At 34.7% G+C, this 14,998-nt stretch overlaps 1 protein-coding gene across 1 annotated transcript in view; it reads left to right on the top strand.

Annotated features, from left to right (window-relative positions):
- LOC107707628 (protein argonaute-1-like) overlaps nucleotides 1–8,663 on the top strand; it is a 32,404-nt gene extending 23,741 nt beyond the window's left edge. The window contains exons 12-18 of the mRNA XM_016511703.1: nucleotides 291–298; nucleotides 558–648; nucleotides 3,820–4,014; nucleotides 4,362–4,496; nucleotides 5,673–5,774; nucleotides 5,859–6,058; nucleotides 7,384–8,663. Of these exons, the coding sequence (XP_016367189.1) occupies nucleotides 291–298; nucleotides 558–648; nucleotides 3,820–4,014; nucleotides 4,362–4,496; nucleotides 5,673–5,774; nucleotides 5,859–6,058; nucleotides 7,384–7,492 (840 nt within the window). The 3' untranslated portion in view covers nucleotides 7,493–8,663. The remainder of the gene's footprint in view (nucleotides 1–290; nucleotides 299–557; nucleotides 649–3,819; nucleotides 4,015–4,361; nucleotides 4,497–5,672; nucleotides 5,775–5,858; nucleotides 6,059–7,383) is intronic.
- Nucleotides 8,664–14,998: the final 6,335 nt, after the last annotated feature.

The following is a 14,998-nucleotide window of genomic DNA, read 5'->3' as shown; positions in this document are numbered from 1 at the left end:
TAATCGCGATTAATCGTTTGACAGCACTAATTATTATTATTATTTAGAAAACAGCTGAGTAGATTTTTTTCAGGTTTCTTTGATGAACGGAAAGTTCAGAAGAACAGCATTTATCTAAATACAAATAAAAAATTATACTGACTCCAAGTTTTGAATGGTATAGTGTATAATGTTGTTATTTCAGATAAATGCTGATCTTTGGATCTTTCTATTCATTAAAGAATCCTGAAAAAAATGTACTCAACTGTTTTAAATATTGATAATAATAATAATAAATGTTTCTTGAACAGCAACTCATGTCACTCTGAAGACTGGAGTAATGATGCTGAAAATGTAGCTTTGATCACAGAAATAAATTACATTTTAAGATATATTCAAATAGAAAACAGTTATTTTAAATAGTGAAAATATTTCACAATATTACTGCTTTTGCTGTATTTTGGATCAAATAAATGCAGGCTTGGTGAGCAGAAGATAATTCTTTAAAAAAACATAAAAAGTCTTACTGTCCAAAAACGTAGCTTGAGCGTTGACACGTTATTTGAACCTTTTCTTAGGTCGGCAGTGTTCCAGCAGCCGGTGATCTTCCTCGGAGCAGATGTCACTCACCCGCCGGCTGGTGATGGGAAGAAGCCGTCTATTACTGCTGTGAGCACGTCACACACACTTTCAGCTGTTCTCATGAAATCACGTGTGCATTTTGAGTGAGATTTGAAATTCAAGTGGGGCTGAGAAGCGGTTTACCCTAAAATCAGCGGACCTCACATGAATAACTGGCACATTATAAGCAACTATCGCACTGTCTTGAAACCATAGTCATGTAGACGGGAGTTTGTGCTATTTTTAAGTGCTGTTTAGAGGCAGAAATCCGGTTTGCTACCTCAATTCAAATTCAGTTCAGTTGAAATTTAAATTCAGTTCTGAGTGGCACACAGTTTTAGTTTTATATGGATTAAAAAAAAAAAATCTGTAATGTGTAAAATCACTTCAGTGATTTTAGTATTATTTATATACTTTCATATTTATAACAAAGTATAGTATCATATTACTGAGCAACTTCACATTTTCGGTAGGGAAAATTGATAAAAATATCCAGTTTATACAACAATAATAGTCTGGCATCAAAAAGAAAGAATGCAGATAATAGCAAATAAATGTAAAAAAAAACAACAACAACACCACTGTTCAAAAGTTTGGGGTCAGTAAGATTTTCTTTAAAATAAATTAATACTTTTATTCAGCAGGGATGCATTACATTGATCAAAAGTATAAAGACTTTTATAAATGTTACAAAAGGTTTATATTTTACATAAGTGCTGCTCTTATGAACTTTCTATTCATTAAAGAATCCTGAAAAATAAAATGTATCATAGTTTCCACAAAAATATGAAGCAGCACAGCGGTTTTTAACATTGATAATAATCAGAAATGTTTCTTGAGCAACAAAGCAGCATATTAGAATGATTTCTGAAGATCATGTGAAACTGAAGACTGGAGTAATGATGCTGAAAATACAGCTTTGATCACAGAAATAAATTACATTTTAAAATATATTCAAATATAGAACAATTGTAGTAATATTTCAGAATATGTACTGTATTTTTGATCAAATAAATGCAGCCTTGATGAGCAGAAGAGACTTCTTTTTTTAAAAACATTAAAAAACTCCAAACTTTTGAATAGCAGTGTATGTGTAGACGTTATGATCAGAATTTGTGTTCAAACTTGGACAAAAGATTTAGAGAGATATCAGGGATTTTTGAAATTGTGATTTCAAGGGCTGGAAAATGAATTTTCTTTTTTTAAATTTAAATAATTTTTTGTTCTATTTTATTTTTTATTTTATCAGCTAGAAGTCACTTTTTGTGGGTGCAAACTCTATAAAACAATTTTTATAAATAATAATCATAAATTGCAAACGATTAGAAACATGATGGAAATTCATTAGTCAAAAGTTTGTCCCCCCGTCGACTGCCTGCTGTAGCGATTGTTGATGGAGCTTAAGTTGTTCCTTTACCAGCAATGGGTCTATTTTTATATACTTCATTTTAATTCATGCCATATTTACGATTATACACTGCCTAATTCAATTTACATTGTTTTCAAAGCTAGATATACAAAATCTAAACAAAACTGCATGATAATGTACTCGAGCAGCTTTCTTGAATGGACCAGTCATCAGATGTCTTATATAACAAGAGCAGCTATTATTGCTCCAGGACATAATGAAGTTATATAAATGTAACCCAGCTCTCTGTAAACCCAACCTGAGCCGAAAGCCACTTCATTTGAGTCTCAATCCGAAGGCTGTAATTACCAGCCTGCTGCTCTTTGTGACCGAGTGCCGCCCAGTTTGCTGACGGCTCCAGAAGTGGCTCCGAGCATGGGCCGAGTGAAAGAGAGGACGAGCCGGAGGTGGGCAGGACAGGATGGGAGCTTTGAAAAGGGAAAATGGCTCGCCGGTGACTCACAGACGCAAAGGAAATGATGTCACCTCCCGCCCTGCGCATGCAACCACTTGTAAGTGTGTACTCTTTCGCCGGTTGCCAAGTGATGGTGACAAAGGGCTGAGTCACGCAGACGGACGGCGAGAACATTTACAGAGGCTGGATGAACTGCTGACGACAGCCGGCTGATGATCATTGGCTTTTCTGCAACTAGGAGGCAGCAGATTTCTGTACTTTCTCTGCAGTCAGTCACATTTGTGACCCTGGAGCACAAAAGCAGTCTTAAGTCGCTGGGGTATATTTTTTTTGCACCCTCAGATTCCAGATTTTCAAATAGTTGTATCTCGGCCAAATATTGTCCTATCCTAACAAACCATACATCAATGGAAAGATTATTTATTCAGCTTTCAGATGATGTATAAATCTCAATTTCGAAAAATTGACCCTTATGACTGGTTTTGTGGTCCAGAGTCACATTTGTTTAGCATTGTTTGGATTTTTCACTGATTGCTCTGATGTTTTTACTTTGTTTACCTTTAAAACAGCTGTGTCACGTTCTTTCTTGTTATTGTTTTGTAGCTTATTTTTTTTGTCATTTTAAGTATTCTGGTTGGTTGCTAGGTAAAAATCCATCCCAAATGTCCACATTTGGCAACCCTTTGTTTGTTTCTCTCATGCTGCTTGTGTGTGAACAGCAAAAACATTTTTTTTTTGGTTTATTGATCTATAATTGACATTTAGTTTTTAGTCTGATACATTCAAAAATGCCATTCAAAAGTTTGGGGTCAGTAAGATTTTTATTAATTCCTATTTTTATTCAGCAAAAATGCGTTACGTTGACATTTATAATGTTACAAAAGATTCTTTTTCAAATAAATGCTGTTCTATTCATCAAAGAATCCTGAAAAATCAAATGTGTCACAGTTTCCACAAAAATATGAAGTAGCTTAACTGTTTTCAACATTGATGATAATCAGAAATGTTTCTTGAGCAGCAAATCAGCATATTAGAATGATTTCTGAAGATCATGTGACACTGAAGACTGGAGTAATGATGCTGAAAATTCAACTTTGATCACAGAAATAAATTACATTTTACAATATATTGCAATATAAAACACTTATTTTGAATTGTAATAATATTACACAATTTTACTGTATTTTTGATCAAATAACACTTAAAAGACTTTTTTCAAAAATGAAAAAAACTTACTGACCCCAAACATTTGAATGGTAGCATATCTGATCAGCGTCTAAATACTCCCATCTAGTTTTCGAATTAATTTGGATTTTTCATGATTTTTATTGAACCTCATTTTTAATGCAGCATGCTATTATGATGTAACACGCTCTGACACGACTCATCTGCGCAGGTGGTGGGCAGTATGGACGCTCATCCCAGCAGGTACTGCGCTACAGTACGAGTACAGCGACCCAGACAGGAGATCATTGAAGACCTGTCGTACATGGTGCGAGAGTTACTCATCCAGTTCTACAAGTCCACCCGCTTCAAACCCACCAGAATCATCTTCTACAGAGACGGCGTACCAGAAGGACAGTTACCACAAGTAAGCACTATTATGGTTCATTCAGTTCATTCTGCTCACCTGGGCTGCATTTATTTGATCAAAAATACTGTAAAATTGTTAAAATAACTGTTTTCTATTTGAATATCTGTTCAAATGTAATTTATTCCTGTGATGCGCAGCTGAAGTTTCAGCATCATTACTCCACATGATTCTTCAGAAATCATTCTAATATGCTGATTTGCTGCTCAAGAAACGTTTCTGATTATTATCAATGCTGAAATCAGTTGTGCTGCTTCATATCTTTGTGGAAACCTTGATTCTTTGATGAATGTAAAGTTGAAAAGAACAGCATTTATTTGCATCGTAAATGTGGCGTCCTTGTGTAGATCCTGCACTACGAGCTGTTGGCCATCAGAGACGCCTGCATCAAGCTGGAGAAAGACTACCAGCCGGGCATCACCTACGTAGTAGTGCAAAAGCGCCACCACACCCGCCTTTTCTGCGCTGATAAATCTGAAAGAGTGAGTTTCTGCAAAACAGAATTTTAAAGTTGACGTTCCTAGAAGTGTTATTTTTGTAGCAGAGTTATTTTAGTATCATTGATATATTATTATGTGCTGTCAAACGATTGATCGCGATTAATCGCATCCAAAATAAACATTTTTGTTTACATAATAGCTATATGTTTGTGTAGTGTGTATATTTATCATGTATATATAAATACACACTCATGCATGTATATATTTAAGAAAAATATGCTGTTTATATATTAAATATATTTATATATAATATAATAATATAAATTTATATACATGTAAATATTTTCAAAATATATACTGTATGTGTGTGTGTTTATATATACATAATAAATAAACACAGTACCCATACATATAGTATGTAAACAAAAACTTTTATTTTTGATGCGATTAATCGCGATTAATCGTTTGACGGCACTATATTTTGTTAATATATTGAATTTGATTTGATTTTTATTTGAATTTTAGTTTTAGTGTTTTTGTTGTGTTTTGCCATTTTTCTTTCGTTTTGTATATTTTGTCTACATAGTATTTATTACGTTTTAACTTCAACTTAAACTAAACAAAGATGAGAATTGTTGCCTCCACAACTAGCTAAAATAGAACAGATTTTTAAAACTACTTTAAGTTATGTTTATTATTTTATTTTATAATGTTTTTTATGGTTTTAGTTTATTTAGTTTGAGGTATTTTAGTACTTCAGCTTATCGTAAACAAAATGAGATAGGTTCATTTAAAATAGCTTAAATAAATGCTAAATTTAAAATAAATGAAAAAGTAAAAATTGTTTAAATGAATACTTTAAATAAAAAATTAAATTAAAATGTAAACAAAAATGTAAATGTAATTCAATAGCTGAAATAATAACTAGCTGGATTTTTCATGGTTTTTTTAATATTAATTAATTTAATAATAATAATAGTTAATTTATTTTATTTGAAGTTTATTTGAAAGTTATTTTATGGTTTTAGTTTTTCTTCATTTAGTTTTAGTTATTTTAGTACTTCATCTTTAAATGAAAATGAGAAATATTGCCTTGGCAACTAGCTGAAATTATTTATTTATTTATTTTCAGTTAAGTAACGAGGAGTTTTTTTTAAAAATAAATATAGTTTAGGTTAATTTAGCAATCTTGATTCTAATCCGTGTGGTTTTGCTCAGATCGGGAAGAGTGGGAACATTCCAGCAGGAACTACGGTCGACACCAGCATCACGCATCCGTTCGAGTTTGATTTCTACCTGTGCAGTCATGCAGGTATTCAGGTGAGCTCACAGACTCGGCGCAAACATTCATTCATGGCCGTGTGCCTGTGACTGTGGTGTGACGTTCTGTGGTCCTCGTCTCAGGGCACCAGCCGACCCTCACACTACTACGTCCTGTGGGACGACAATCGCTTTACGGCTGACGAGCTGCAGATTCTCACCTACCAGCTGTGCCACACATACGTGCGCTGCACCCGCTCCGTCTCCATCCCAGCGCCTGCGTACTACGCCAGACTCGTGGCTTTCCGTGCCCGATACCATCTGGTGGATAAAGAGCATGACAGGTGAGGCCAAGATCACGAGCATCTGTAGTTTAAATGTTACTAAAATGCATTAGCTAGATAGCTTAATACTGTAGCTCTGTTCCAAAACCTAGTGAGCTGCCTTGCTGCCTACATAGAAAACTACATTCTAAAGGGCTGTTCCTTTCCACTGACCTGCTTCTCTATATCTACTAGATCAGGGGTTCCCAACATTTGTTTTGTCAGCCAAACCCCTTAGACATAACATATTTATTTGAAGTATCCTCAAAAGTTGTAGGTTGATATTTCAGTAATTTAACGACACTGTTGCATGACATGCAAATGAATAGATAAATTATTCAAATACATTTTATTTTATTTTTTCATTTTAAAAATATTTATATATAGGCATGCACATATATAGGACTTATTATTATTATTATATAATGAATATTTAAAATATTGAACATTATATTTTAATAAATATAAAATATTGAAATAATGAATATTTAATAAATATAGGCCTAATAAATATTTTTATTTTACCCTGTAATTTGCAATACTAATATTATAATACTGATATATTGGGACTTTTTGTTGTGGAAACTTTCAGTATTGAATAAATATTAATTGTTTATAATCAACATTTCTTTCACTTTACATGTCATTTTGGTTTATTTATTGAGCTTTTTGCAGTGCATTCTGGGCTTGCCTTTTCTGAAAGGATACATGCAATTCTTATAGTTTTCATTGAGATTAAAAAAATATCCCTTGTATCTAGAACACGCCCACAAAGCCTAAGCAAGGCAAGAGTACACGCTTACAAATGTATTAATATAGTACATTTAATAAACAATGGTAACACAAAGTGCTTTACGTGAAAGGGATTTTTAAAAAATGCTGTTTAGGTAGTCAGCTCACTAGGTTTTAGAACAGAGCTTTAAATCTTTCTTTATCTTTTCTGCTTTGTATTTATTTGATCAAAAATACAGTAAAATTGTGAAATATTTTTACAATTTAAAATCACTGTTTTCTTTTTTTAATATGTTGTAAACTGTAATTTATTGCTGTGATGCGCAGCTGAATTTTCAGCATCATTATTCCAGTCTTCAGTGTCACATGTTCTTCAGAAATCATTCTAATATGCTGCTCAAGAAACATTTCTGATTATTATCAATGTTGAAAACAGTTTATTTGCTGCTTATTTTTAGGGAAACCGTGATGCATTTGAATAGAACGTTCAAAAGAACAGCATTTATTTGAAATATTTGAATCTAACATTATAAGTGACTGACCTGCCACTTTTGATACTCTAATGCATGTAATATCAGTTTTGAAGTCCTTCTTTATCTGGTCTGTGTTTGTAGCGGGGAGGGCAGTCACGTCTCGGGACAGAGTAACGGTCGGGATCCTCAGGCTCTGGCCAAAGCCGTGCAGATCCACCACGACACCATGAAGACCATGTACTTTGCCTAAGCACACCCCTCGAGCCAGTTCACCGGGTGCTACCAGTCCCACAAAGCCCACAGAACCCAACATTGGAGTCTCACACTTTGAGTTTCGTTGAATCTGGCTGAACTATGCTCTTTTTTTACATTTTATTTAATTGTGTATTATTGTATACTACTTTCGCACTCCCACATGTACGTATGTATGCAATACGGAGGGAAGGAACGCAGACGAAGCTGTCTTTTTGTATGCCACCACAAAGCTGCCTCTTAACCTGACGCCAGAGTTCAAACGCCCCAAGTGGAGGAATCGTTATTACTTCCTTTGGCATTATTTTTATTGTTGTGAAAGTTTCTTTTTAAATGTTTTATTTTTGTGAATGACATGGTACATTAGCACTTAGTTTTAGTCGAAAGGCACCGCGAGCCCAGAAGAAGCGCAGGCAGAAGCCGCAGACGCAGGTGTCTCGGATCGATTTTAGACTCGCCGTTAGTTAAGAGAGTGGCCGAATTAGCGTAACGATAGATGGACCACTTAGTGCATCGCTGCACTCTCACATCAGCATAACACCGAAACCAGCATTATGCACCAGCCAAACGCCATGCCAACCGGTGAAAAAGGGCCCTCGTCTGTAAAACGTGCAGTTTACTTGCACTTGAAAAGGATGATTTTGCTCCCTTTTTTTTTTTTTTTTTACTTCCAGTGCACATAAATCTTCCTGAACTTACAGGAATAGTTCACCCAAGAATGATGATTTTTAAAATTGTGTCATTGCAAACCCTAGATTTTTTTGATTCTCCCATGAAACGGAACGAGCTGTTTTCAATGCAGCACTAAATAGATGGTGATTTATAATGTGAAGCTTCATGTAAGTGTCATAAAACTAGTCCGCATGACTTGCATATTATAATCCAACTTTTGGAAGTCGTATTTTAGATTTGTGTAAGAAAAAGACCCAAATTTGAGTTATTCTTCACTATTTTTTAAACTCTGCTTTTTATGTTTTAAATAAGGCTGTAAATGAGATTTGAGAGCTGCAGTGGAGACGAGTATCAGTTAATAATCACTTAATTGTTGGTCTATTTCTTACATAAATTTATCATGTGAATTCAGAAGAATTGGAGTATTTTTATGGCAGTATAAATTACCATCCACCACATATATATATATATCTATATAAATGGCTTTTTTTTGCATTTTTGGGTGAACTTTTCCTTTAAAGCAGGGGTGTCAAACTCAATTCCTGGAGGGCCGGAGCCCTGCATAGTTTAGATTCAACCCTAATTAAACACACCTGATCCAACTAATCAAGTCCTTCAGGCTAATTTGAAAACGATGTGATATGTGTGTTGGAGCAGGGCTGGAACAAAACTCTGCAGGGCTCCGGCCCACCAGGAATTGAGTTTGACACCCCTGCTTTAAACCGTTTCTTCCACTGGCCTCTGTACACGAAGCAATTCACTGAGAGCAGTCATAAAGAAAACCGCACGCCATGTTTAAGATGACAGAAGAGAATGATATGCAGGGGGCTTGAACAATGCAGGAATAGCTGTTTGTATATAGTGAGCCTGTCCTCTCTCCCACACAGGTTCACGAAGGCGGTTGGGTCGCATCACCACACGTCTTAACCGTTCTGCATTGTTTTCAAACGTGCCGTTGGTAACACTGCCACATTCCCTTCCCAACAAGCACATTTAACACTTGCCAGTATCATTGCCCCTTTTTACCCTCGCCTGATGCCCGTCGGTGCAGCGAGCATGCAGCGAGAAAACTCTTTTCCGCGGGTTAGGGGAGCATTATGCCATGTAATCATGTCATGTGGTGGATGTATGAAATGCATGTTTAAACTGAGTTGGTGTTGTAACTGGAGCCTCTTAGTAATCATATTAAGACTGAGCCCGTACTAATATTTGATGCCATACTTTGCCTTAAAATGAAAAAGCTGTCATTACGAATCTGGATTTTTTTTTTCCCCCCACAGCTGCATACAAATAACACTTCATAGGGTGAACAAATAATGACAGAGTTTTCATTTTTTGGTGAACTTTCCCTTTTATACTGCTATAAAAAGTGGATAAGAGTCTCCACAAGGTCGAAAGACTCGCCTCAAAGCACCTAAAACGGTTTGTTGGAATTCAAAGGGATTTTAATGTAACGGTTGACCATGTTTTATTTTAACTCCCGTTTATGAAATGTATACAAAAGACACGCCTTTAGTTTTATCAAGCCAACGAGGTGATTTTTATTGATGCCCGCTGTACAATATTGATCCGGTCTGTCCTAGACTAAATATTCTGATGCAGTACTTGACTCTCAGAAGCCACAGCACCTCATGGCTGATGAAGAAGATGGAGGTGCGTGACGGCGTAATTGGAGAGTGAACTTCACCCGACCTCAATATTTAAGCAATATTAAGCCACTGATAAAGAACAGTCCGCATCATAGCACTTCCCAGTAGATTCAATGAATGAACACATAAGCAAGTCATTTTGGCTCTGTATGTAATAGTGAGAGGACTTTGTTCGGGACGATTATTTTTTAAAGAAAATAAAAGTTGTTTTTTATTAAATACTGTGCTGAGTCCTGTTTTCAGATGTGAGGGGGTCTGTGGTTGAAATACACACACTGTACAGTCTTTTACCGTTAAATTCACGGTCATTTTTTACAGTGCAGCTGTATTTCATTATTTACTGCTTTTTGCAGTGACAGTCTTTTGTCCATCTAATTCTATTGATGTACCATTTACAACCCATTCACTTCCAAAATACAACATTTCGAACAGAAACCAGATTTCAAATCGAAAAAGCAAGTTTTTACATTTTGATAAATGATGACAGTGTTTTTCTTTGGAATAACATGCACCGATCAATGCATGCTTCATTAGACCAGGAAAGTGATTGTGGTCCATTTTGATTTCATGTTGACTTTAATCAATGACGTTTTCATGCATCCTTTGTAAAATCACTCTTATCATCTATTCTGCTTTATTAAATTGATACCATAATTCACACCGTAACACCATAATTCATGTTATCAGTATTCATTCTTGCGCAAGTTATTGCACTGAATTGAATGCTACAGTTTATTTAAGAATGGTTTTATGAAGGATTTTATGAAGATGAATGAGGCCTAATAAGTAAAATCACTCTTATCATCTTTTCTGGTTTATTGAATGGGTTAAGATTATAATTCATGTTATCGGTTTTACGAACAGATGGAAAAGAAACGATTGAGAGATCCTTTAACGTTTGTATAACCAAGAAAAAACGTTTTTAAAACATTTTTTAAAAACAGCAGAATGTTCAGAGAACATTTAGAAATAAAATTTTTATGACTTAATGGGAACATTAGCTAAATGTTCTCAGAATTTTTTTTGTTAGCAGACAGACATAGACAGACAGACATAGATGATAGATAGATAGACAGACAGACAGACAGAGACAGATAGATAGATAGATAGATACTCCGCTAACAAGGAACACAACACATTTTGGCAAAGTTCTCTCAAAAGTTATGAACAAACAGTAACATTAATAGAATGTTTATTATGAAAGTTAAAGTTAGTCTTTAATAATGTTCTCAAAACAGCACAAACATTATTCATACATTGCTCATGGAACTTTTTAGTTGAACGTTTGTCTGACATTTTTAAATGCTTTAGAATGTTCAGAGACATTTCAAAAGTAACATTCCCACAATGTTCGCAAAATGATAAAATAGAATGTTCCATTAACATTTGTATAACCAAGAAAGGTTTAAAAAACGACATTTAGAACGTTCAGAGAACATTCAGAAATAATGTTTTTATTACTTATTGGCAACGTTATCAAAATGTTCTAGAGCAAAATTTTGTTAGCTGATGGATGGATGGATGGATGGATAGATAGATACGTAGATACAGTAGATACTCAGCTGGGACATTTTAAGAACTTTGGATAACGTTTTGGCAAAGTTCTCTCAAAGTTATGAACAAACACTAACATTAATAAAATGTTTTTTTTTTTAATGAAAGTTAGTTATCTGGTCTTTAATAACGTTCTCAAAACATTAGCACAAAAAGCAGGGAATTCTGGGAATGTCAATTTACGGTTATTCACTGTAAATTATACAGTATTTTTCACTTCCAAAAACGGTATACTACCGTAAAATTTATGTCCAATACATGTAATGTCCAATACAGTTTTTCACCGTATATAGTAGGGGAATTTACCGTTAACCATTTAACAGGTTTTTACTGTAGCATTTTTACAGTCTTTTACCGTTAAATTCACGGTCATTTTTTACAGTGCAGCTGTATTTCATTATTTACTGCTTTTTGCAGTGACAGTCTTTTGTCCATCTAATTCTATTGATGTACCATTTACAACCCATTCACTTCCAAAATACAACATTTCGAACAGAAACCAGATTTCAAATCGAAAAAGCAAGTTTTTACATTTTGATAAATGATGACAGTGTTTTTCTTTGGAATAACATGCACCGATCAATGCATGCTTCATTAGACCAGGAAAGTGATTGTGGTCCATTTTGATTTCATGTTGACTTTAATCAATGACGTTTTCATGCATCCTTTGTAAAATCACTCTTATCATCTATTCTGCTTTATTAAATTGATACCATAATTCACACCGTAACACCATAATTCATGTTATCAGTATTCATTCTTGCGCAAGTTATTGCACTGAATTGAATGCTACAGTTTATTTAAGAATGGTTTTATGAAGGATTTTATGAAGATGAATGAGGCCTAATAAGTAAAATCACTCTTATCATCTTTTCTGGTTTATTGAATGGGTTAAGATTATAATTCATGTTATCGGTTTTACGAACAGATGGAAAAGAAACGATTGAGAGATCCTTTAACGTTTGTATAACCAAGAAAAAACGTTTTTAAAACATTTTTTAAAAACAGCAGAATGTTCAGAGAACATTTAGAAATAAAATTTTTATGACTTAATGGGAACATTAGCTAAATGTTCTCAGAATTTTTTTTGTTAGCAGACAGACATAGACAGACAGACATAGATGATAGATAGATAGACAGACAGACAGACAGAGACAGATAGATAGATAGATAGATACTCCGCTAACAAGGAACACAACACATTTTGGCAAAGTTCTCTCAAAAGTTATGAACAAACAGTAACATTAATAGAATGTTTATTATGAAAGTTAAAGTTAGTCTTTAATAATGTTCTCAAAACAGCACAAACATTATTCATACATTGCTCATGGAACTTTTTAGTTGAACGTTTGTCTGACATTTTTAAATGCTTTAGAATGTTCAGAGACATTTCAAAAGTAACATTCCCACAATGTTCGCAAAATGATAAAATAGAATGTTCCATTAACATTTGTATAACCAAGAAAGGTTTAAAAAACGACATTTAGAACGTTCAGAGAACATTCAGAAATAATGTTTTTATTACTTATTGGCAACGTTATCAAAATGTTCTAGAGCAAAATTTTGTTAGCTGATGGATGGATGGATGGATGGATAGATACGTAGATACAGTAGATACTCAGCTGGGACATTTTAAGAACTTTGGATAACGTTTTGGCAAAGTTCTCTCAAAGTTATGAACAAACACTAACATTAATAAAATGTTTTTTTTTTTAATGAAAGTTAGTTATCTGGTCTTTAATAACGTTCTCAAAACATTAGCACAAAAACATTATTCATTCATTATTTTCCTGAAACATTTTAGTTGAACGTTTGTCTGACATTTTTTAAAAATGTTTCAGAATGTTCAGAGACAATTCAAAAGTAACGTTCCCATAATATTTGCACAATTATAAAGTGGAATGTTCTTAACGTTTGTATAACCAAGAAACATTCAGAAAACTGGACGTTTAGTACGTTCAGAGAAAGTTATCTGGTCTTTAATAACGTTCTCAAAACATTAGCACAAAAACATTATTCATTCATTATTTTCCTGAAACATTTTAGTTGAACGTTTGTCTGACATTTTTTAAAAATGTTTCAGAATGTTCAGAGACAATTCAAAAGTAACGTTCCCATAATATTTGCACAATTATAAAGTGGAATGTTCTTAACGTTTGTATAACCAAGAAACATTCAGAAAACTGGACGTTTAGTACGTTCAGAGAACATTCAGAAAACTGGACGTTTAGTACGTTCAGAGAACATTCAGAAATAGCCTATCGTTTTCATAACTTAATAGGAACGTAAGCGAAACGTTCTTAGAACAAAATTTTGTTAGCTGATAGATAGATAGATAGATAGATAGATAGTATATTGGGTTATTTTCTAAAACGTTGGGATATTTTTTAAACATCGATGGGTTATTTTTAGTAATAACCCAGCGTTGGGTTAAATTGGTTCCCGCGGCGATGGTTCAAAAAAAAAAAAATCAAATTTTTGTGCCAAATTCTGCACCCTTGCCAGATTATGCACCCCCTCGTTGAAGTCGCTACTTGATTGCCTAATCCCAACCCCACCCCTAATCCTAACCCCTCCCCCACACCTAAACCTAAACCTACCAATACTAGGGGGGTAATAATCTGCCGGGGTCAGAATTGGGCACAACACCGGCAACATGTCAGAAGTGCCGGTTCCCTGCCAAATTATTACCCCCCTCGTTGAAATCGCTCCCTGATTGCCTAATCCTAACCCCACACCTAACCCTAAACCTACCAATACTAGGGGGGTAATAATCTGGCGGGGGTTAGAATTGGGCACAAGAAGAAGCTGCTTGCCGGTTCTGTAGACCGGCAACAGAAGAAGCTGCTGCTGCGTCAGTATGAGGTAAGTACTATCGGTTTTGATAACTCTTATAACATTATACATATTATATAAAGAAACGTTAAATGCACTCTAAAATTGAATGTTTTTTTAAACGAAGTTGTAGTTCTCTTTAGTCAGTGTATTGTACTCCGGAGAATGAACTCGATTGTAAATGAATAACTAGCTGTCCCAGTTAGGTGGCTAGCAGTAATAAAATTAACAGAAAGACTAGTGAAACTGTTTAGAGATGTATTACAGTTACCCAAAGTTAATAATGTGTGGTGAAATGTAACATTAACGTTTAAGGCCTAATGTTACTTAAGTAATGTATACTATAAACTTAAAGGGGTGGTTCACTGGTTTTTTTCTAGGCTTGATTGTGTTTATGGGGTACAGTCTAACATGTGTTAATGCTTCGTTAAAAAAAAACGCATTTTTTTCACATAATTTAGCTTTATTCGACACCGCTCTGTTCCTTTTCTGAGAAATACCCTGATCATTTCCTTCTTTTATGAAGCCCCTCCCTCTGAAATAGGCGATGGGCTCTGATTGGTTAGCTAGCCCAGTGTGTTGTGATTGGCTAAACCGCCTCTAGTGCTCGTCTAAACGTCCCGCCCCTCACCTCAGCGCATGTGCTCTGGTTGTACTGTAAACAACGGCGTCTTTAATATCGCTTATCAGTTTGAGCCCGATTGAGAAACAGAGGATATTATTGAAGAGGATCGTGCAGAACCTGTGCAAGCACGGCTTTTAATGGTAGGCCTATGTTTTTTGTTTGTTGTTGT

This window comes from Sinocyclocheilus rhinocerous, unplaced genomic scaffold (assembly GCF_001515625.1).
Source record: "Sinocyclocheilus rhinocerous isolate Xijiao unplaced genomic scaffold, SAMN03320098_v1.1 scaffold235, whole genome shotgun sequence".
Classification (NCBI taxonomy): Eukaryota; Metazoa; Chordata; class Actinopteri; order Cypriniformes; family Cyprinidae; genus Sinocyclocheilus; species Sinocyclocheilus rhinocerous.
The sequence above is the reverse complement of the archived record's forward strand: the minus strand, read 5'-3'. Positions and strand labels throughout refer to the sequence as shown.